The sequence below is a fragment of the Fusarium flagelliforme genome, assembly GCF_020744385.1.
Source record: "Fusarium flagelliforme strain FIESC 12 MPI-CAGE-AA-0113 chromosome Unknown B0J16scaffold_4, whole genome shotgun sequence".
NCBI lineage: Eukaryota > Fungi > Ascomycota > Sordariomycetes > Hypocreales > Nectriaceae > Fusarium > Fusarium flagelliforme.
The window spans coordinates 3,976,628-3,999,555 of NW_025763506.1; the positions used below are offsets into that span (position 1 = coordinate 3,976,628).

Genomic DNA, 22,928 nt, shown 5'->3' on the forward strand with positions numbered 1-22,928 from the left:
CGGACTGAACCTTGGTATGTGACCTTGTTCGGTGAGTGGCTCGGCGGGCGCCCTTCTCTTCCCTCTCTGGTCACTGGTGGAGGGTCGCCAGTGGTTGATATCGACGCGCCAGCTTCACAACGATGAGCTGGATCAACATCACAACAGGTCTCGTGCTTCCCTTTCTGATGTAGCAGTAGCAGTAGCGAAAGCAACAACGTTTTGTCAAGTCTTTCGTTCGCCGTTCTCTCGGTCGTTCGGAGAGATTGTGATCAATCCCCCTCTTTCGTTGTCCATCTCAAAGAGGTATCAATAGCCTGTCCTCTCTTGTTGCTTGCTGTTCTATAATTCTTGCTTCCTCCCACATCTCACTCCTCCCATCATCATCTGAACGTGACGCCGATCGTAAAGCCTCTTTTTGCTCTGCTACAGTACAGAACTGCACTGAAGCTTGTTGAGACCCCAAGCACTTACCTCCGTCTTGTTCCCTTGAGATCCCAATTTCAACAGTTCCGAAAACTCCCTCTGCTCAACCATCAACAAGTGGCTTTGCGCCTTGTATCAAAGAGCTTCGCTTCGCCTTTCAATTTTTCCCTGTAAGCTCTCCTCGCCCGGCAGTTGTCTCTGTTTCCTGTTTGTCGCTGTATCTAATGCCTCGTGGCAATTAGACACGGAAACATACGGGAGCTTGAAATCCTCGGATATCGACCTTTTCTTTCTGCTTGTTCTTTGGTAAGCTCATTTCTGTTTCTGGTGATCCCCCATATCCAGCTCCAGCAAGCCTAAGACATGGCGGGGAAGGCCCACTGTGCCGCGGGCGGGACCCAGCAGCGGGAATCTACCCCCGCCCCGTTCATGCCTGGCTCTTGTCATCTGCACACCCCTCGAGTCCTTCTTCAGACCCCCCAAGACAAGACTCGATGTCCCCCACACCCAAGGCACTTCAGGTCCGGGCATGCACCTCCATTTTCGAGCCAAGCTCAAGCTCAAGGCTATGTCACTGCCCTCGGATGTCTTCGGTTCCTGAAAGATGGCTGTAACTTGGTTGTATTGGCCGTAGTTGGCCATGATTAGTGCCGCCCTCCACGAGCAGTCATGATATTATAAAAACCCAATCATGCCCACCACTTGTATCTGGACCTGCACTTGAATCAGACCAACCTCAAGAAGATTTACTTACCAATCCTCCTAGACGACAACGACTCATTCGAACCGGTCGTGCCTTCTTTCAGATCGACCTCTCTTCGAACACAACTCATCCCCATACATCCATCATGAGCCAAACATTTAAGCAGGCAGCTGAATCAGCTCGCTCAAAGGCTCGAGGAGACTCAGCCGCTATCGCCAATGATCTCCTCCACACTCCTGTCATGAGGGCCGCCCTCCCTTTCATCAACGGTGGTATCGCCGGCATGGTAGCCACAACAGTCATCCAACCTGTCGACATGGTCAAGGTCCGCATCCAACTCGCTGGCGAGGGAACTGCTACCGGCCCTAAGCCTACTCCCTTGTCTGTTACTCGACAAATCATCGCCAGCGGAAAGGTCCTTGATCTTTACACTGGTCTATCAGCAGGCCTTCTGCGCCAGGCCGTCTACACCACCGCCCGCTTGGGCATGTTCGACACACTCATGGGCAAATTGTCCGCCAGAGCAAAGGCTGATGGCCGATCAGTTGGTTTCAAGGAAAGAGCCACTGCCGGTCTCACTGCCGGTGGTATCGCTGCCATGATCGGTAATCCCGCTGATCTTGCTCTCATTCGAATGCAGAGTGACGGTCTCAAGCCACTCGCCGAGCGAAAGAACTACAAGTCCGTTATTGATGCTTTGACCAGCATTGCGAAGAGTGAAGGTGTCGGCGCTCTTTGGGCCGGTGCTGCTCCCACAGTAGCCCGCGCTATGGCTCTCAACTTCGGTCAGCTTGCCTTCTTCAGTGAGGCCAAGGTCCAACTCAAGAACAACACCGATCTCTCTGCTCGAACCCAGACCCTCACAGCCAGTGCCATCGCTGGTTTCTTCGCTTCCTTCTTCTCACTACCATTCGACTTTGTCAAGACACGTCTGCAGAAGCAGTCCAAGGGTCCCGACGGCAAACTCCCCTACCGAAGCATGGCCGACTGCTTCTCCAAGGTTGCTAAGCAGGAGGGTCTCGGTCGCTTCTACCGTGGCTTCGGCACATACTACATCCGCATCGCTCCTCACGCGTAAGTGCTCGTTCTCGCTGAATCTCGATGAACATTTTGCTAACTTGTCTCGCAGTATGGTGACACTAATCGTTGCCGATTACCTTGGTTTTATTACCAAGTAAACGAATTGATGAATGATAGATGAAGAGGAAGAATAATCGGTCGGACGGATAGAATTCGACTGTTTGGCGTTAAATGGCGTGGCATTGTAACTTTTCGGATAGGAGCTGCAGATACCATTGCTGCTATGGTTTAGGATTTTCTTATGTTATTATGAAGTAGTTCATGAGATATTGACCAAGTAAAAGAACACTTGTCAAAAAGATCTTGGTTGTGCGGGTGATTGTGCAGACGTCGAGCTGTAGTAAATTGGCTCATGTGAGGTGTAACTTCCTTTTCTCCGTGAGCTGACTAAATGTTGAAGGCAGGAGCAGACCAGTAAATGGAAGGATTAGACTTTGGGTTTCCAAATAAACATTCGTTGTGAATTATGATCTAGACATTAAAGCTATGCGTTACGCAAACCGGTTTATTGTGAGGGTTAATAAATTCAATTGTGCTGACCGTTTTCTGCTCTTGAGCTTAGAAGCTTCCACAAAGCTCCTGCCCGATAACGGAGTGGGGTACAGTGAAGCCATCATATACAGCTTTTACCTGATCCTTGTCAATACAAAAAGCCGTCATCGTATAGGGGTCAGTACATCAGTTTGTGGCTCATATGAAGCACTGAAAACGCAAGTTCGAGTCTTGCTGACGGCAATCCGATTATTCTTTTGCATTTTTGGACAATATCTGTAGATAGCTGGATGGTGTAAGTTTTTGGTGGTGAGGAATGATGACTGCCCCTCCATTACGCTGATGGTGGGGGAGAGCCGAGCTGCCGGTGCTGGATCGACAAGCTCTTCTTTTTTAGGCTGTTCTCAAAAGCTCAATGTTTTTCTCTACAGAATGGACAGTATGGGAGATTGATATGGCTACTTAGACTCATCTGCATACAAATAAAGTTGCATCAGTGCATAACGGTATACCAACGTTCAACATCTCCAGAACTGCAATCCCAAAGCTTCGACATAAACGCTAGGGTACTCTTTAACGGACTATCGTTAGGACAGGCGCATATAGAACGTGCACTGCAATATTTACAGCGCCTCTACCTTTATCAGAACACGGCAACACGGCGGGAAATAAAGTCGTCCAGTACACAATTGCCATGGTCCTTGTACAATCAGCACAACAAAAGACAAAATGACCAAAAATAAAAAAACAGATTCTAAGCTTTACAAAAAGATATTTTCCGTCTGAAAATCAAACTTGACGATTTGCCGTCAGCAAGACTCGAACTTGCGTTTTCAGTGCTTCGAAAGAGCCACAAACTGATGTACTGACCCCTATACGATGACGGCGTTTTCTTGGTGATTGACAGCAGAATTGTTTTGGTACATATACACTACTCTAGCTCCACCATTACCCTACAGTGATGAACACAATAATATGGGCTTCCTCTTCTCACTTGTACAATGTTGGTCTTTGTTTATGATTCCTTTTTCACATTCATTATCAATCTAGGGGTATACTCTCTATGTTCTAATTAACTGCTTGTCTCCTCAAATACACGTCATGTCCATTAATCGTGAGGCCATTTCCCATCTCTTCGTGAAGCGCTGACCAGCAGCACTCTCTCTCCAATTTATTCAGAGTCAACGATGCGATCTCAGAAACCTCGCCAGTAGCCTCGGTTCTCAGCATCATCCCTGACAACCTGGAGCTTCTTTACGGTAATGTCCTTTACCAAAGCTGACTTGTCCTCGTGGTCTCGTAGGATCTCCTGGATTAATACCCAACTTGCGTTGAACAGCTCTCTTTGAGCCGCAAGTGTCTTGTCCATCTGGGCGATCATTGCCTCACCAGCTTCAATAGGGCCTCTAGCTCTGCACTCCCAGTCGTTCAGCACGCGCTCACACTGCGCGCCGTGAAAAGCATTGTGCATCTCTCGGCGCATCTGAATATCGTCAAGGAGCTGAGCCAGTTTAGCTTCTAGGGCGACGATGAGACGACCTACATGTAGGAGATTGTCAACAGCCCCATTGAGGTGCGGCGAGATGCTCTCCATGTGTGGCATACCCATGGGGAAGAGAAGGTCGGTTACATCCAGGACAAGAGGCCAGCTCTCAGGTTCGTCCTGGGTGGGAGGCAGGCTCCAGATTGAGCTGGTGCTGGTTTTCCAGATGTTTCGCCGCCGGGGTCGAGCCTGGACATAGCGATGAAGTTCGATAACCTCATTGCATTCGTGGATGTCAGGACACCACTTCATTTTGGCGGTCTTCATACAGCAACCATGATCATCGCACTGGAGCCAAGGACGATCAAGATGCTCGTTAAAACAGGTGCATGATAGGGTATCTGCAAAGGGATCCGTGTAAACGGTGATTCCGCTGGAGATGACTGGGCGCATGTCGCAGCGCATTGTGTGGGTAACTACTCGATAGCACATGTTGATGGTGTTGTCGTTCGTTTTCTGCTGTTTGCTGATACTTGATCGATAGTTCAGCTTCTGCTGATGATTTAGTTCTGTTGGTATTGTCGTAATGCTGGTTTAAGCTTCAGACTGCGATTTTGGAGGCATGACTACGACAGATATATACTGGATCTGAAGCTCTCGAACAGAATCACATCTGAATAGTGGACTGTTGACCCTTTGTTCATATCACGAACAAGGTATATGTAACTGAATTTTCAGTGAACAAGAGTGACGGTTAGACAAAGGCTGAAGACGTTGTTCACTCACCTCTGGCATGTTCATCAGTCAATAAAGACATCTATATGTGAACACATTGTAGATTCTTTGAACGTACTATATATCAATGCTATGTTCGCGAATTGTTTGCTCTGAGCCTTCATGGTCTCTTTTCTATGCGCAACTCGACTCCAATGTTCACTTTGCCAGCCATCATTTTGGCAAGCAACAACAAAGAAGTTAAGAAACAAGCATAATGGACAACATCAATATCTAGAACACAAACGATTTGTTGCCAAAGCTGGCGATCAGATGACTTCTTGAACGCATTTGTCTGGTCACTTCGTCGGTATGCCTTGAAGTAAAGATTAGTACGTCTTACACGGATAATAATAGGTAGTTTTTAGTATAACGGGGATTAACAACGGCAATATTGTGAATTTTTAGCGCCGTAGACATATACATGGAATTCGTAAGGCTAACTTTAACACAATTGTGATATGAAGTGAGCGAACGCAAACACTTTTGGAATGTAGTGCGACACGCAATACGAATATCGAGACAGTGCAAGTCTACCGGTTATCATGCAGTCAGCTTGGCAGTAAGAGAGCTAAGTGACATCTTTCTATAATATCAGCTGGAGGAAATTCCGTCCAGTAGATGCTTTCCAACCCAAGAGTTATCCGCTATTTGTCTCCATTACAGTTGGATCTCAAGATTCCTTCAGTGCGACTTAAACACTCTGGTCGGGCGAAGTCTAGACTAGAGTAATTAAAGTATGAACGCCAAGGGCTTGGACGCGACGCTACAAGGGTTATAGCGCTGGGCTGACAGCATAGACGTTGTCATCGGCATGATTTATGACCCGAATTCCCGACATGGAATTCAGGAAATCCGGAGTGGACTCTGAAATGCGATTAGTTTCTTATTGGGTGCTTAAGTTTTCCCCAGGACATTTCGACGAGAGTGACATTCTCGGCTAATGCCCCCAAATGCTTGTCAAATTGAAAAAGGAAGTACGTATCATAGATATTCAACAGGAGGCGGCTCTGGTTTATATGCGGGTCCATTGTCACACAGACGATGGATTTGATGGGTCTGGTATGGATGGAAGCAGTAAGCTCCGATCCTCCGACCCTCCGAGACAGAAGGAGATTGGGAAGCCTCCAAAACAACTTGATGACGAGTAAAGAGAAGTTAATATTGTCGCATTCGTTTTTGATTGAATTGTCGTACTCCGTATTCCTCGTACCAAACTTAATTGCGCGGCCCGACCAAAGACTCGTCAGACGTCGTTGCATTTAAGATCCCGCCACACGCATTAGATCCAAGCCTTACAGGGGTTATTCGCCTGTCTCAGCGCCTCCCCTAACTAAGTGATCGCCTAATCGCGTAACGATCCTTTAAGGGAAAGGCAGTGTTGATGTAGGACTAAATGATAGACATGGCTGTACTAGAAAACAACAAAAGTAGGCGAAGCTCATGGCCTGACAGCTAGACTAGTTAAAAGACATATGAATATGAAAACATCCATCTCTTTTCTGGAAGATTATTCTATATCCATTACCCGGTCCCAAACTTCCTTCAACTCCACCCCGCTGTTCCTTCCCCGAAATCCCTTACAGTAGCGCTTTAGTTGTGGGCCCTGGACTGAGCCACTCTACTCTGATTAGGGACTACCTCGCTTGCTCCGACCTGATCTTATTAAACTTCGTTCTTACACTGAGCATCTTACAGGTTTCTTTTCTTAAAGTATTCCCATTAATCGATACCCCTCCTTTGTGCACTCGTGGCCTCTGCCACTCTGCACTGGACCATCATGGCCTTCCTCAAGCAGATCGGGACCCTTATGGGGAAGAACTTCCGCATTCTTCTCTTCAGGCACCTGGCGCTATGTATTTGGATGGCCTTTATCTTACCAATTTTCCTGGCTGCTCTGTTTAGTTTCACCAAGAACCTCCTCGTTCCTCCAGCCAAATTCGGAATCGGCGATGCTGCTCCTTTAATGCCTCTCAGCCAAGCAATCGAAAAAGCAACCGACAATGGACGTGAGAAACTAGTACTGGTCAACAACGCCAACAATGACACAGATATTAACAGCGTATTCGATACCGTGAAAACCCAATTCGAGGATGCTGCTCAATCTGCTGGCGCTGATTTCGAGGTTGTCCTTGTTGACAACGAGGACGAATTAACTACCAACTGCCCAAGTAACCTGAGAGGTGTGTCGAGATGTTTTGGTGCTATCGTCATGGAGTCTTCGCAAGGTATCTGGAACTACACTATTCGTGCCGACGGAGCTTTTGAGCTAGCACCCGCCAAGTTCCGTATAGACAGACCCAATGATCAACAAGTCTATATCATACCACTTCAACATGCTGTCGACCAAGCTATTTTACGCCTTAACAGTTCGGACAGCACGGCCTTAGATAACGTACAGGAATGGGCCTATACCAGTATGACACCAGAAGAGCGCGACAGAGAGATTCGAAGACTTTTTCAAAAATCGATCATGGGCTGGATGGGTGTGGCCTTTTTAGGCACTGTTGTTTGGGTCACCTACCATCTTACTGGCTTCATCGCTACAGAACGCGAGAGTGGAATGTCTACTCTGATCGATGCTATGATGCCAGTTCGGAAGCCTTGGCTTAGCATGGTTGCAAGAATATTCGCTCACCACTTCTCATTCTCTCTCATTTATCTTCCTGCTTGGGTCATTGGCTCTATCATTGTGCGCGGTGGTGTTTTTGCCAAGACCAGCGTTGCTATTGTCCTCATATTCCACGTCCTCGCTGGTCTCGCCTTTTCTTCTATCTCTATGCTGTTTGCTTCGTTCTTCAGAAAGGCTCAGCTGAGTGGTATTACTGCCATCTTGGTTGTCGCAATCCTCGGCATCGTTTCGCAGGTTCTTACTCAACCTGGCACGGTTCCTGTTACTGTGCTATCGTTGCTATTTACCCCATCTGCGTTCGTTTTCTTCATCGCAAATATGGCTCGCTTCGAACAGCAGGAACAGCCGACCGATCTTTTGAAAGTGGCTCCAAACAGTCCTTCAGCTCTTCCCGGCATTGTCTTTTGGGTATTTCTGATCATACAGATCTTTGTCTACCCGTTGATTGGAGCTTTCATTGAACATGCTTTGTTCAGCAATGACACCCCAGGCCGAAAGATTCTACAAAACCAGTCCGACATTGACCGAATGGGCAGCAACGCCGTTCAACTGCGACAATTCTCGAAGACATATAACCCTAATTTCTTCTCACGAACTTTCCGTCGGGGTGCTAATAAGAAGCAGCCTGTTCACGCTGTGAGCGAGCTGGATCTCAACATTGGCAAAGGCCAGATCATCGCCCTCCTCGGTGCCAATGGAAGTGGAAAGAGTACAACGCTTGATGCCATCTCCGGCATGAACAAGTTGACGAGCGGATCGATCGAAATCGATGGCAGAGGCGGTCTTGGAATTGCTCCCCAAAAGAATGTGATCTGGGATGATTTGACGGTAGAAGAGCACATTCGAATCTTTAATCACCTCAAAGCACCCAACGCCAGGGCCGATGCTAAACAAATCGAAGAACTCATCAGATCCATCGACCTTTATCCAAAGCGAAAGGCTTTTGCCAAGACATTGTCGGGTGGACAGAAACGAAAGCTTCAATTAGGTCTCATGTTGACAGGAGGCAGTGCTGTATGCTGTGTCGACGAAGTCAGCAGTGGTATTGATCCCCTGTCTAGACGAAAGCTTTGGGACATCATTTTGGCCGAACGTGGAAGGCGAACTATGATTTTGACTACTCACTTCCTTGACGAAGCCGACCTTCTCGCCGACCATATCGCCATCTTGTCCAAGGGCACTTTGCGTGCCGAGGGCTCTTCCGTCGAGCTAAAGGATAAAATGGGCGGTGGATACCGGGTTCATGTTCCCAAAGATATCGGTGTCGGTATTCGTGAGACTCCTGACGTTGACGGAGTCGTGAAAAAGGATGCATTCGACCTCGTTACATATACCGCGCCATCTTCACAACTTGCTGCTGTTGTCATCAAGAACCTTGAAGCTGCTGGCATCCGCGAATATCGGTTCTCCGGACCCCAGATCGAAGATGTCTTTCTACAAGTTGCTGAAGAGATCAGAGATGAAGAAGCTTTCCGTAACAACAACCGAGCTTTATCTACTCCCTCAACCGAGAAAGTGTCATCAAAAGAGAACGGCAGCGAGAAGCAGGGACTGGAGCTTACGAATGGACAGCACGTTGGATATGTGAAACAGGCTATCATTCTTTTCCGCAAACGTTTAACAATTCTCAAGCGAAACCGACTGCTGTACCTGTTCGCCTTTCTTCTACCCATACTCGCTGCTGGATTGACGGCAATTTTTGTCATGAACGAAAGCACGCCGACTTGCAACCCAGCAGACCAAGCCTCCCGAACCACTGATCGTGAAGACATTTTCAGCCAACAAGACGCTGGTAAACAAATCTATTTCCTGGCGGGACCAACTTCAAAGCTGGAACAGTCTCTATCTGGCCTTAGTGGCCTCGGGTCCCTTCTTGGTGGAGGGTCTGGAGCTTCGAGCTCGTTTAGCTTCTCCCGCGACAATCTTATTGAGGTTGAGTCTTGGCAGGAATTCCAGGATACGGTCGAAAGTGACCGGAAGAGAATCACCACCGGATTCTGGCTTGGTGATGATACGCAGCCTCCTACCTTTGCTTGGGTCGCCAACCTTTTCATTTCGAGCCCTATTCAGGCGCAACAGATTTTGGATGTCCTATTGACGAACATCACCATCTCGACAACATGGAGCAACTTGGAAATTCCTATCAGCCCCTCCACCGGCGACTCGCTACAAATGATTGTGTACATGTCAATTGCGCTTTCAGTTTATCCAGCCTTCTTCGCTCTGTACCCGAGCAATGAGCGACGAAGGAATGTTCGTGGTCTTCAATACTCAAACGGTGTCCGGCCTTTCCCCCTCTGGATTGCATATCTGTTGTTTGATCTTATCTTCGTTCTGTTTGCTACGGCTATTGCAACTGCACTTTGGGCCGGTGTGTCCAACATCTGGTTTCACCTGGGCTACGTTTTCCTTATTCTCTTCCTCTATGGAATTGCCTCGACCCTCTTTTCATACCTCATCTCTCTCTTTACTTCAACGCAACTGGGGACTTATGCCTGGGCTGCGGCAAGTCAGACCCTTGTCTTTGTCGTTTACATCATCGCATACATGTCTGTCCTGACGTACACACCCGTCACTCAAGTTGACAGCAGCCTGCGTGTTGTGACCTTCGTCATTTCTGTGTTTGCACCCATTGGATCGGCATTGAAGGCCCTCTTCATCGCCACAAACCTTTTTTCTACAGCCTGTGAGGGCACTGAGCTGACGGACAACCCAAGTGGTATTCTCTACTATGGTGGCCCGATTCTGTATCTTATTCTTCAATCAATCATCTTCTTTGGCCTCCTGGTTTGGCTAGATACCGGATCAGCAGGAGCCTCGATCAGAGGCCTTCTTCTGGGGAAGAAGAAGAGCAATGATTCAGACGAAGAACAGGTCGACCAAGACATCATCGACGAGCGCAACAAGGTCATCAATAATGCAGAGAACGAGCACGGTCTTCGAGTTATGAATCTTACGAAGAGCTTCCGGAGCAATACAGCCGTGGACAATGTCACTTTCGGTATCAAGCGCGGTGAAGTGTTTGCACTTCTTGGACCCAACGGTGCTGGAAAGTCGACGACTATTTCTCTGATCCGTGGTGACATCAAGCCTGATCGAAACGGTGGTGATGTGTTGGTGGAGGACATCTCCGTCAACAAAAACCTTCCCGCTGCTCGCGGTAACTTGGGAGTGTGTCCTCAGTTTGATGCCATGGACCAAATGACAGTTCGCGAGCACCTGGAGTTCTATGCTAGGGTTAGAGGCATTCAGGATGTGGAACACAACGTGAGGGCAGTCATGCAAGCAGTGGGACTAGAGTCATTTGCTACCCGTATGGCCCATGCTTTGTCAGGAGGAAACAAACGAAAACTAAGTCTGGGAATTGCCTTGATGGGCAATCCTACTGTTGTTCTGCTTGACGAGCCTTCTTCTGGTCTGGATGCAGCCTCCAAGCGTGTCATGTGGAAGACGTTGGAGGCCACCGTCCCTGGAAGGTCGATTCTACTTACGACCCACAGCATGGAGGAGGCCGATGCACTTGCCGGCCGAGCTGGTATTCTCGCACGACGAATGCTTGCACTGGGAACACCAGATAACCTGCGTCATCGCTTTGGCGACGCTCTACATATTCACCTGGTCTCTACCAGCGCCCCACGCACATCTGACGAGGAGATGGCACGAATCACGGACTGGATTCGCCAGACTTTGCCATCCGCTGATGTTGATGAGAAGACATATCACGGTCAAATTCGCTTCTCCGTTCGTGCTGCTCAAGTACTCGCAGCCACTTCGGGCCGCCGGGAAGATGAAATTACCAGCAAGGATGAGGATCTCAGCCAGAGCGCGATAGGACATCTCGTCGTGCTGCTGGAGGAAAACAAGCAGCAGCTCGGTGTTGGCCATTACAGTGTTAGCCCAACAACTCTGGACCAAGTTTTCCTAAGTATCGTAGGTCAACACAACGTCAAGGAAGAGAACTCTGAAGAAAAGAAGATTAGCACTTGGAAAAAGATTTGGAATTTTGGGAGATCATAGGTGTTTCCCTTTATTGTCCTAAGCTTGGCAAGTGCGATTATGTTGAATTTTGATGGCGCAGTACAGGCTTTGTGGAAGCTCGCAGAGCCCTGATGGAAGAGTTTATGTTTTTATTGGTAGTTCAAGTATTGTTAAACATAGAATACCTATGGAACAATAGATTCTTACACATCACATCTGCCAGCATGCTTATAACATGCACTAGGGATATATATGACTACCAAGGCCACTGTGACAAGTAGCTAAACAAACGCCTGTTCTACCCATTCTCCTTCTATAGCCTAATCCACGATAAAACCTCCGCCCATATCATCATCGTCAGCCATGTCAAACTCTTCAGTAACATCACTCGGCGCATCCTCAATCTCTTGATCAATCTGTGCCTCCCTAGCAGCCTTATCATCAGCCGCCTTTCGCTCCTCAGCATCGACTCCACTCCAAATCTGTTCCCTGATACGCAACGCCATCAAAAACTTTCTCCATGTCTTTAGCGCACGATGTCGTCTTCGCTCATTTTCTACCTCTTGCTCCAAATCGCCCAAACTGTCTATTATTGTTCGTACAGCTTCTTCGTGCTCTTTTGCGACGACGACTCCTGTTAATACGGCTGTTCCGTGACGTCCTTTGAAGGAAAAGCCTGTGAGGGCGGGGGCGTAGTCGACGCCTGCTAGGAATGCTGCTCGTGCGGCGTGTTCGTGGACTATATGTGCGCCTCCTGCGGGGACCATGCTTGGGACGTAGACATCGATGTTGCCGAATTTGTTCTTGGGGACGATGCCGTTGCGAACTGGTGGTGGCTCGTACAGCTCGGTTTGATCTTCGGTGTAGATCGGCGTTCCTGCATCTCCCTCGGTATCTTCTTCGTGGTCATCGTCCAGAGGGTTCTTTGGTTTGACTTTCTTCGGTAGCCATTTGACGGGTATTTCTAATGGTTTTACTTCTCGACCCATGGAACGGTACCATTTATCGGCGGTTCTCGCTACCCGTACATCTCTTCGTCGGTAGATCTTCTCGAGTGGACCCCGGCTGCCTGCTGCAACAGTCCCTGATGGTGTAGCGCCTGGGACAAGAACCTCGTTACGTCGTAGATGTCGTTCCAGAGCAAAGACGGGGTGATCTTTGAAGTCCTGCACATTTCGTGGCATAGGCTCTCTTGCCTCAATACCCACGAGTTCGTTATCCTCGATTTGATCGAGATCAGTTCGCCGTCTTCTGCCGTAAAGCTTCATAACCCGTCTCCACCAAGCATCGCCGTCCTCAGCAACAGTCTCAACTCTTGCTCTTCTCGTTTTTGCCGTGTAAGCTTTCGCATATCTCTTCGTAACATCCCTCGCAGTACCATCTGCATCGAATGCCACCACATAAGACAAAAAGTTCTCTTTATCGGTAATAGGAGGCTCCAAAGCTTTAGGTTTCCAAAATGTATGCGTGACGACTGCATCTACCGGTTGCCATTTTTGGTGTCCAACATCCAAAATCTCGACCCAGTATACTGGGTATGCTGACTCTTTTATTCGTTTGCGAGTTTCAAAAGTAGGTTGTGGTTTTGGAGGAGATATTGTCGGTGTGAAATTATATGCAGTTGCGTTTGGATGGCCCAGCCTTCGACGTGCCGTTGAACCACCAGATGGTGAACCATACCCAGCAGTAGCCATTGCCTGGTACTTAGCCAGGGCAGCCTTTACTTGTTCGTTCTTCTCGGCTTTCGTCAAGCCTTTCTTGGGCTTTTGTTTTGGTTTCGGCATCGTCGGCGCTGAGTTTGTACATGCCAAGGGTTGCAATGAACACACAAGCCGAGCCTCCACACCAACACCGCGCAATAGGGCGCAATACAGTTGAGCTCCGACATCCCTGGACCCTTGCAATTTCTTCGCCACTTCGCGAAAGTCATCACGGTCTAAGCAACTTTCCATATCCTCAGGTGGCTCATACTGCATGCCTGGTTAGCAGCGAACCAACGTTGGGGTAATTTTACATACGTCTTCCAACTGTTTAGGATCTTCCGCCCATAGAGATCGTCGAAGACCCCGTTCGTTGACTTCATATTTCGTTTTCCACATACTTTCGGCTTGTTTGAGACCCGTTTTCAGACTCTCCGTTCGCCCAAACTGTGGAAGATGCGCACCAGGTGTTAGATAGTTGACTGTCTTGTCCGTCAAATGCGGTCTCAAGAAATCTTGCACTCTGCCATCGTTGCACCAATGGTTGCGCCGTGCTGCATGAGCCAACAGGCATAGTATATGCGCTTTGTGGACATCGATCCGGATCTTGCGCTCTTCTTTACTTATTGGTTTGCGCCTTTCTACCGCCTTCTTTGCTTGCGCTGTGGATGATTGCTGGGCTGATAGATTGAGCTCTAGCGACGTCGGCTCTTCTGGTTTATCTTGGAGAGGTGCTGTGAAGTCCACGTCTTCGAACATGATATATTCGTCATCATCTTCGTCGTCAGACTCTAATTCCATTGTCTGCATGGTAGGTTGCGGTAAGGCGACATCTTCAAACTCAATATCTTCGTCGTCTTCATCCTCTTCCTCATTTTCCTTCACTGCAGCTTGCGGTTCAGGTTTCTTGGGTGATGGTTCAGGTGACTTTATCACTTCTGCAACTGGTTTCTTGGGTGTAGCGCGACGCCGTTTCAATGGCCGTTCTGGTGATGACGGAATTCTTCGATTCACGCCAGCTTCAGCGAGCATATCCAGATAGATCTCTCCACCGGTTGGTTCAGCGGCAGAAGCAGCCCGACGGGCGCTTGACCTTGTCGCAGGGCGTTTGCGACCTACCATTTTAGTAGCATGTTGAGAATTGTTTTATAGGGTGATTGTTTGATGAGCGCGCAAACTTGTCGCAAACTTGGTGTGAATTAGTAATTGCCTACTCTGGAACCGGCTGCGTCATGGTGGCCACGCTGGGGATCGCGAGGTCACGTGCGTGTCTGACCCGGAAATAGCATCACTCATCCATCATTTGCAGATCTTTTGTTCTATATTGATTTCTGGAACATTGCTTTCTTTAGCGTCGTAATTTCATTACTTGATAGAGGAATTGTGTTCTTTGTTTCGCCGTTTGACTACTATTGTTCGGCCGAGCCACGGACAACTCGAGTACCGATCAGTAATTCGAAAAATCCACTAAAGACGCCGAAGCCGACGGAGTTCGTGTTACTAAAACTTCCGCTCTATTGCTTACTCACCCACTCAATCAAGAAGTTCAGCTGAAACACAAGGGTACATCGTTTCAAGCCATGTTGCGATCACTAATCTTTCAGAAAACCCACATCAAATCAGCCGTCGCGAAGCTGTCGCTAAGTGCTTTGAGATTATGCACTACTCAGCCGGGCTTCTTACAACCTTGGCCGGAAAGATGTGTTCTACCATGATAACATCAAGGGTGTCACGATATTCGTATTTGTCAGTGAGGAACTCAGTGAATATAAGAAGAAGCATCATGGCAGTCCAGATTCTAGTCCCGGCAGAGAATTATACCTTAACAATACTGTTTATTTACCCATTCTTCATACTTAACCCATCATGTCTAACAAACCCATTGTCTTGGTGACTGGCGCAAATGGCTACATCGCCGGCAGTGTCATTGAGGCATTCCTCAAAGCCGGCTACGCTGTTCGCGGCACTGTTCGATCAAAGGCTTCTGCAGATCCTCTTGTAAAGGCTCTTTCTTCATACGGAAATGATCTCGAGATTGTTCAGGTACCAGATATCATTGCTCCTGGAGCTTTTGATACCGCTGTTAAGGGTAAGTGAACAAATTTATCGACAAAGAATAGCTTCTTACAGTACCAGGTGTCCATGCAATCGCACATCTAGCTGCGGGTGTGAGCCTGAGCTTTACAGACCCCGACCCTATTCTTGAAGTTGCTATTCAAGGAACACTGAGTGTTTTAGAGTCTGCCCTCACTGAGCCATCGATCAAGTCGGTCGTGTTGATGTCATCCATTGCTGCTATTACTGGCATCGACAAGGCGCTTCCCCATCGATTCACAGAGGCCGACTGGAATGATGCTGCTTTGGCTACGGTCAAGAAGATGGGCAAGGAGTCGCCTGGCCCTTTGATCTATCTTGCGAGTAAGGTAGCTGGCGAGAGAGCCTTTTGGAAGTTTCGCGATGAGAAGAAGCCATCATTCGCGATGACTGCTCTCAACCCTACGTAAGTTGACCTCTAAGCTCCCACCTCTAGGTGATTCTAACAATTCTGCAGCTTCGTTATGGGACCACAGCCAGGCCTCGACTCGATCTCCAAGATTGGTGGCACCACCGCTTTCATCTGGCAGGTGCTTTCAGGTCAAGAGATCCCACAGCCCTTGACACCAAACCCCAGCTACGTCGATGTTCGAGACATCGCCCGAGTTGCAGTGTTCAGTGTCGATCATCCTGAGAAGACCAACGGAGAGCGATTCCTGTTGACATCAGGAGTAGTTCCACCCCAGGCAGCGGCAGATGTTCTTCGCAAGGCATATCCTGATAGACAAAACATCATTAAGGTCGGACAGCCAGGAGAGGGATACTATCCCGGTTACGCGTTTCCCGAGGAGAAGGTTCTTGACGCTTCCAAGACTGTCAAGTTGACTGGACAGGAGTTTTACCCAGTTGAGCAGACCATTGTCGATACAGCCAGGTCTCTGGAGAAATTTCTGTAGGATAGCTTGATAATAGGTTTTGGATGTTAGTATTTAGTGAATAATAATATTTGTTTCCTTGGCCACACTCGTCCACAAGAGCTGCATCAAGTCAAGTCATCCATACAGGCTCAGGAGCAATCTCAAGAACTCTTTTATTCTTGAGAAGATACCGGAGATAATGCAGAGTGATGAATCGGATAAGACACGGTTATAGTTGGTAGGATTTCTTGGAATATGCGCTACCTATTATCTGTGTCGTCCCCGACCCACCCAACATTAGCGGGCGCGGTATGAATCCCGCGGGAAACCCATCGTTCGGTCCATTTACAACATCAACAATTACGCCGCGGAGAGACACCCCTATCAGGTTTCTCGATTGAAACTCAAAATATAAATAAGCTATGCAGCAGGAAACGCCCAATGCGCGGCCATATCGGTCACACCTCCGACCGGCCTGTTTCCCCTGTCGGAAACGCAAATCCCGCTGCCAGTCGGAGGAATCAAGTGAGGCATGTCTTATGTGCAGAGCCCACCGGACTGAATGCATATTTCCTCCGGAATCTGGAGGAAGTCAATTGTCGACTCCTAAGGCCAGAAGAAGGGCCAAGAGAGACTCTCGGACTCCAAGAAATGGTAGCTTGGCTCCCGGGCCTCCAGCAGATGGCTCGGTTATCGATCAGTCTGCACTTGATATAGGACTAGACTCAATACCGAGTTCAAGTCGCGGACCTAATAATGGTGCAATTGCCAGAAACGTCGTGCCCATCGCGCCATTTATACCGAGAAGCGCACAGCGGCCTCAGCAACAAGATGATGAACCAGAGGAGTCGCCATTGGCGCTGGGATCCAGTGATGAGCAACAACATAATCTTCATATAGTAGGACCAGCTGTGACATCAGATAACCAGGTCTTATCCGACTATCTGTCCGCAATGCCTAGTTCAGCACGGGGATCACGAATTGTGAGACCGGTTCCGGGAAACAGATCTCGACCTGTCTTGTTTACTATGGTTCAAAAGCGACCAGTAGGCTTGGACTCGAATCGCAGTTTTCCGGAGGAGAGACTACAGCTAATTGAGAAGATACTGGAGCCTTTCGCTAGTGATCTCATAGACGTGTAAGTCGTTCAATAACAGTCACTAAACATACTGACCTCTCTTAGATATTTCGAAAAGGTCAATACTTCCTTTCCCTTACTTGATGAGACCCATTTTCGTAAACAGTACAAGGAAAACAAGAATGGAATATCCCCCGCGCTACTAAGCTGTCTATACGGTCACTCCATCACCTTCTGGAATAGCTCTCCCACTTTGGCTCGCCATAGATGTCCCGATGGACGATTCATATGGAATCTTGCTACCGAAGCTATATACTCACAATTGCATAGATCACCTGGACTATCTGTGATCGAGGCTGCTATTTTGAACATTGGCGGCCGAGAGGTTACTGCGCTTATTGGTAATGGAGTTTTGTTCGCTTCGTCAGTTGCGATGGCGCATTCGCTGGGGTTGAACCACAGTCCGACGCAGTGGGAGATTCCACAGTCGGAGAAGAATTTGCGGATGAAGATTTGGTGGGCATTATTGATTCACGATAAGTGGTAAGTGTCAGTCAAACTTCACTGTCTGGTCTAACATGTAACAGGTTAAGTTTAGCGCATGGAACGCCTCCGTTGATCTCTATAACTTTGAACGACGTACCAAAACCAGTCATAAAGAACCTCTGCGAAGAAGGCGCCCCTTCGGATAGAGTCCTCAAATCTACTGTGTACATCGCCCTTGTTGGGTTGACCGATGTTCTAGACTTACATCTCAGACACGTCCATCAGCTCAGGAACGCCGATGAAACTAGAGATACAACGCATTTGGAACTAGCACTGAACAATTGGGTGGAAGATCTAAATGACGATATCCGTAGGGTCGTCATTCGCGGAACCAACCTGAAGATCCCTGGAGCTGCGAACCTGCGCTTGTCATACTTGACGGTCAGACTCTTATCCCAAAGAATCGAGCTCGAATCCGAAAAGCGCATTCGCGAAGCTGGCGACAGCCGACTTCTAAACCGCTACATGCAAGCCCGAAGAACCGCAGAAGACATCCTCATTCTAGCACAAGAATTAGAACCAGAACATCTCTCCGACTTTTGGCTTCCCAGCAGCGCCTTCGCATTCTCCACGACAGTCAGCTTTCTTCTCCGCTGCGCTCTAGAGACAGAGAACTCAACATCCGGACTAGTCCAAAGCTCATCACTAAAGATTGCTTCTGATCTGTTATCTACGTTGCGCTCACATAAGGAGAAATATGCGTGGGATCTTGGTGATATCTGTTTGGCGCAGCATAGTGAAGTTGTGGAAAAGCTGCTTGCAATTACGCCGCCTGAAGATCCGAGTGCGGAGGAGCCACAGGACTTTTCGAGTTTCTTCATGGCTGATGATGCGTTTATGGATCAGTTGTTTCCGAGTTTGTGGGATCCGTTGCAAAATGTTTGGTAGTCACCTTTTCCGCGGCAAACTTGGTCTGGGGGAGTCGCAAGTTGAACTGATTCTTCAATACCATATCTTTGATCCCTCCGGTGCATCAAAGAGGTACAATGCTGAACAAAGACAGACAAAGGATCTACTGAACAAGTGAAGCTCTTAATCCACCTGCAGACAGCCCCCCGAGTCCAAGCTATTCCTATTCCCCTTCTTGTTCTCCTCTTCAGCCTCCTGTATAAAAAGACCCTCCACTAGGAGCAAGCTCTCCTCAACTTCCCCTTCTCGTGGATGAAGTGTTTTCCAGTCAATCGTCCCTTCAATGTACAGTTCTAGACAGCGGCCACATGAACCTCGTGCGTACTTGATACATCCACAAGTCTCACACATCTCTCTTCGTCGATGCTCTATACGTACAACGCTCATGGGACTCATTCCCATGCGCCATACACATTGGTGGCAACGCATCTTCCATATCGTCTCAGGGGTTTCCTGAGCCATAGTGATGTGTTTCTCTGTGAAACTTTCCTTGGGATAGATTCTGCAACATATGTAGCATGGGAAAGCCGAAATCTTGTCGAAATCCATGTTCTGAATATCTTTGGTCCATTTTTCATGAACATATTGATATCGTGTGTGTAGCGGAAGCCATTGATTCAGCTTGACAGTATCGTTTAGCGCGCGGCTGACTTGTGCGAGGTGCAGAACATCTGCAAAGTTAAGGAACGATGATATCTTCGCCACGATGTGTACAGGCAGATTTTCAATTCCCTGTCGTTCCCGTCGTGGTTTCGCACAGAGAGCCAACGCCTCAGCAGCCTCAGCTTCCATAGTATCAAGGTAAATCTCCTTCCCTTGACACTTCTCAGACTCAGTCCGATACTCTCCACAGTTATGACAAAAGTAGTATCTCAACCTCCCCTCCGCAGTAGTGACCGACTTTAAATGGCGTGCCTTTTTTAAAGTACCCATACAATCAAGACAGAACCTTGCCGACTGGCCGATATCGTAAAAGTTATTCGTCTTTATAAGCTTCTTCTTGGGGAGAAATCTTAAGCAGTTGCTGCAGGCGAAGAGCTCGTGACCTATTCTTCGAAGGTGTCCATCGCGTCGGGTGACGAATTCGAGGGCTTCTTGGGCACCAAGGATTGTTCTTGGATTGAGGGCTTTGAGGAAGTGGCGATTTGTTGCTGCTAGTTTGAGAATTTCGTTGTATGCCATGTGCTTTGCTATTTCGAAGTGAATGTCGTAGGGGAGTGCCTGGAATGTTGTGAAGTGTTGGGGCATTTTGGCCGGTATGACGATCGTGTGGTTCGAGTGTAAGATATCCAGTCTGGAGATAATTCTTTCCAATCTGGTGTTATTGATGAAGAATAGTATTGATAATCTGTTCAATTGATGGTTATGATTCTTTATGATGATGTTTAGTGTCTTCTCTCCTGGTGTTATCCTTATTTATATGAGCTTTGCTCATACTAGGATTTTGCCTACCGTTTGAGTCACACGGCACACAACGCAATTATTGGCTACTACAACTACAGGTGCCTGATATATATCGCAATCAAGTGCGATTCTGCCAATGGGAAACTAAGCCCCGTTCACGGTTCTTGGCTTCCTATGCTGACGGTGGCTGGGGATCTGGACAATTAGGCAGATAGTGGATTAATGACAACTACCGACATCCTTCCTAGGCATATTCAAAGATCAACATGGTACTTTGGAACGATAGCTATTATATCATAAATTTGTTTTAGGAAACAAAGCTGGACTGGGAAGTCAATTTGTGAGTCATTCGCTACGCTATTGAGAGTAAAGGATTGTGTGCGCCTATATATACTTACTTACCTTCAAGACTAAACTCCAGTCGCTGTCTATCTCTACTCCAGAGCTAGCCTATGTATCAAATTCTGCCAATCAATTTTGAAGATCCTATGAAATAGTGTTGTGAGATAGTCGGCCTCATATCGGAGACCTTGTCATGACTCACTGAAGTCTCAGGGCCAGCCCGTCAGATAGTCATGAGATCTCCAATAGCTTGCGAGCCTCAGACCATTTCTTCAGGGTCCAAATTGCCAGTATAGATCTTGTGTTCAGGATGCACAAACTTTCCCAACGAGCTCTCCCATCTCCAGTCCTCTGGCAGAATCCAAGTCTCATTCTTGGCAATCCTCATCGCAAATCCCGTCTCACTATAGCCCAAGGCCGCCAGTCTAGCAACAGTCGACTCAGGAGCAGCTCGTGGATCCTTCTTGTCAGCAGCAAGGTCACCTCTTTTGCTGAGCCTCTTTCGGCATTTGTCGCAGTGGACATAGACAGTGAATCTCAACTTCTGCTCTGCACAGTCAAGTCGACGACAGCGGTTCTCGTTGACAAGGCGTGAGCGCATGTGGTCTTCGAAAATCGCCCGGACTGCAAGTTCTCCTTGACGAACTAGGTGGTACACAACCCAGTTCTTCTCACCACCTTCAAGAAAAGCCTTGACGCCCTTTGCACCTATCTTGAACTGACAAATCTCGCATACCTTGTTTGACTGATGAAAGGGGTAGTACTCGCAATGAGGACACTTGCGCTTAGGTCTAGGTTGCCAAAGACTAGGGATATCCTTGACCGTGGTCGACAATTGTGAAGTATGAGCCATGATGATGGTTAGTATTCTGTACAAATAAGCGGCGTTATCAACAACTGTGAGAGACGAAGATGTAATGTCGAAAAGTAAATGGCATTAGCTAACAAGAACTGGGTATATATAGTCGTAAATCATCATGTTCTCGCTTCGAGTGAATAAACGCATTGTGCAGACTGAAATCCTGCGTCAAACAATGAATAACCTTCGTCCCCTTTTTTGCAAACAATGAATAACGCCTCCTGTCAAATTGATTGTCGTGAACAAAGGAATAAAATGTAGTGATCGTCGTAGTCGTTGTTCATCCGCTTCACTTTTTGGTCATCGTTCCCGCTCTTCTTTTCTTCTCTTGTCGCAATTTCAAGTCGTCATAATGTTGACTTCTCGTTTTCGATGTGCATATATTGGTGAGGCGCATAACTTGTCGAAGGAGTAACAGGTCGTATCGATTTGGGTCGTCGGTGGGCTTTGACTCTCTTAACAAGAGCGACGGAGATGACGCCCAGAACCATAAGGACTTCCACCACGAGAAGGCCGACGTAGACGATGTTGAGGATTTTTTGCTCGCGCAGGTAAGCAAAGGTGGTCATACTGCCGGGCAGTGGTGCGGAGCTTGGAACGAGAGGCATAGCAGGTTTTCTTTCTAGTCCATTTGTTAGTGGCGAGACATGAAAGAGGATCTGTCTACTACATACCTTGATATTTGGCAAGTCTGCGAAATTGAAACGACTGAGCGATAGATCTTTTTGTCTTTCTCTGGGCGATAGAATGAAAGAGAGAATAAAATTGAAGAATAAAGTGAGCGGTGAAATCACCAAGTGAGAGAAAAATGACAGAGCCCCCCAAAAACTGGGAATATGGGATGTGATGGGATGGATCCTTTTTTGACCTGGGTCTTTAACTTACAGTAACTTAGTTTGTTTCCTTGGCGCGAAACAAAAAATAGTTATGGGATGGTGTGCTTCCCTTTCATGGTTAGATGTTAATAGCCTAGGGTTGCAAATTCGCATTAATGCGGTCTGGTCCTGGTTCTGGTTGCTCTGCGTCTGGGGGAGGCGAGGCGTTAGAACCCAAGTCCTAACCCAACCGCTTAGACCGCCTTGAAGCCCGTGATGGATACGAGAGGGGCGTTCCCTCATGGCTTACCCGTAATCAATACTATGCAGTGAGATCTGTATATACAGTGCAGTCACTGTAACAGAACCATAAGCTACTCTCAGATCGCCAGGTGTCCTCTTCATTCTTTGAAACCCTCTCCTTTATTCCGTTCTCGATTGAGATTAATCAAGACAAGAAAAAAAGAGTCTCGTCCGGTTGGGAACAAGGATTGTCAAAACCCTGGTCTTATAAGTCGATCGCAAACCTGGCGTGTGACCCTCAGCGCTTGTTCTAAGGAAGCGGGAGAGTGGATGTACTTGACCAGATGAGGAAGCGTTTAAAAAAAGAGTGGCGAGAGCTATTAATCGATGGAGGCGTTTATCGCGTGATAGTTATCCGTATTCTCGTTGATACTGGTGGTGTTTAGCCTACAGCCATGCTAATTCTAACGTTATTATGGCATGACCATTCCCCTGCTGAAGGAGTAGTTGTCGCAAATTGATGGCGGATGGAAA

At 47.8% G+C, this 22,928-nt stretch overlaps 9 protein-coding genes and 2 non-coding genes across 11 annotated transcripts; 5 read left to right on the top strand and 6 right to left on the bottom strand.

Moving 5' to 3' along the window:
* Positions 1-1,253: 1,253 nt before the first annotated feature.
* Positions 1,254-2,286, top strand: B0J16DRAFT_356054 (mitochondrial carrier domain-containing protein; the record flags this gene model as incomplete). The annotated part of the gene is made up of 2 exons (XM_046129450.1): positions 1,254-2,182; positions 2,238-2,286. 2 exons carry the CDS (start codon positions 1,254-1,256, stop codon positions 2,284-2,286), a joined length of 978 nt encoding a protein of 325 aa, XP_045983497.1.
* Positions 2,287-2,840: 554 nt separating this feature from the next.
* On the top strand, positions 2,841-2,923 carry B0J16DRAFT_t141. Its single transcript has one exon. It is a non-coding gene; the product is annotated as a tRNA-His (tRNA).
* Positions 2,924-3,484: 561 nt separating this feature from the next.
* B0J16DRAFT_t148 lies at positions 3,485-3,567 on the bottom strand. The gene has a single exon. It is a non-coding gene; the product is annotated as a tRNA-His (tRNA).
* Positions 3,568-3,636: 69 nt separating this feature from the next.
* B0J16DRAFT_342830 (uncharacterized protein) lies at positions 3,637-4,800 on the bottom strand. Its single transcript, XM_046127931.1, has one exon. The coding sequence runs from the start codon at positions 4,653-4,655 to the stop codon at positions 3,876-3,878; it is 780 nt and encodes a 259-aa protein (XP_045983498.1). The 5' UTR covers positions 4,656-4,800; the 3' UTR covers positions 3,637-3,875.
* Positions 4,801-6,472: 1,672 nt separating this feature from the next.
* B0J16DRAFT_342832 (uncharacterized protein) lies at positions 6,473-11,739 on the top strand. The gene has a single exon (XM_046127932.1). The coding sequence runs from the start codon at positions 6,718-6,720 to the stop codon at positions 11,584-11,586; it is 4,869 nt and encodes a 1,622-aa protein (XP_045983499.1). The 5' UTR covers positions 6,473-6,717; the 3' UTR covers positions 11,587-11,739.
* Positions 11,740-14,436, bottom strand: B0J16DRAFT_342833 (uncharacterized protein). Its single transcript, XM_046127933.1, has 2 exons — positions 13,566-14,436; positions 11,740-13,517 (listed from the first exon to the last, which is right to left on the bottom strand). The coding sequence occupies exons 1-2, from the start codon at positions 14,367-14,369 to the stop codon at positions 11,868-11,870; spliced, it is 2,454 nt and encodes an 817-aa protein (XP_045983500.1). The 5' UTR covers positions 14,370-14,436; the 3' UTR covers positions 11,740-11,867.
* A 521-nt stretch (positions 14,437-14,957) lies between these two features.
* Positions 14,958-16,348, top strand: B0J16DRAFT_143020 (uncharacterized protein). The gene is made up of 3 exons (XM_046121930.1): positions 14,958-15,336; positions 15,384-15,747; positions 15,799-16,348. The coding sequence occupies exons 1-3, from the start codon at positions 15,114-15,116 to the stop codon at positions 16,235-16,237; spliced, it is 1,026 nt and encodes a 341-aa protein (XP_045983501.1). The 5' UTR covers positions 14,958-15,113; the 3' UTR covers positions 16,238-16,348.
* Positions 16,349-16,564: 216 nt separating this feature from the next.
* B0J16DRAFT_415182 (uncharacterized protein) lies at positions 16,565-18,783 on the top strand. The gene is made up of 3 exons (XM_046133499.1): positions 16,565-17,336; positions 17,382-17,819; positions 17,864-18,783. The coding sequence occupies exons 1-3, from the start codon at positions 16,621-16,623 to the stop codon at positions 18,708-18,710; spliced, it is 2,001 nt and encodes a 666-aa protein (XP_045983502.1). The 5' UTR covers positions 16,565-16,620; the 3' UTR covers positions 18,711-18,783.
* Positions 18,761-20,457, bottom strand: B0J16DRAFT_342839 (uncharacterized protein). The gene has a single exon (XM_046127934.1). It carries the CDS (start codon positions 19,977-19,979, stop codon positions 18,855-18,857), a length of 1,125 nt encoding a protein of 374 aa, XP_045983503.1. The 5' UTR covers positions 19,980-20,457; the 3' UTR covers positions 18,761-18,854.
* On the bottom strand, positions 20,359-21,507 carry B0J16DRAFT_143099 (uncharacterized protein). The gene has a single exon (XM_046121932.1). It carries the CDS (start codon positions 21,328-21,330, stop codon positions 20,737-20,739), a length of 594 nt encoding a protein of 197 aa, XP_045983504.1. The 5' UTR covers positions 21,331-21,507; the 3' UTR covers positions 20,359-20,736.
* A 38-nt stretch (positions 21,508-21,545) lies between these two features.
* B0J16DRAFT_143048 (uncharacterized protein) lies at positions 21,546-22,695 on the bottom strand. Its single transcript, XM_046121931.1, has 3 exons — positions 22,222-22,695; positions 22,011-22,027; positions 21,546-21,958 (listed from the first exon to the last, which is right to left on the bottom strand). Exons 1-3 carry the CDS (start codon positions 22,452-22,454, stop codon positions 21,684-21,686), a joined length of 525 nt encoding a protein of 174 aa, XP_045983505.1. The 5' UTR covers positions 22,455-22,695; the 3' UTR covers positions 21,546-21,683.
* Between the last annotated feature and the right edge of the window lie 233 nt (positions 22,696-22,928).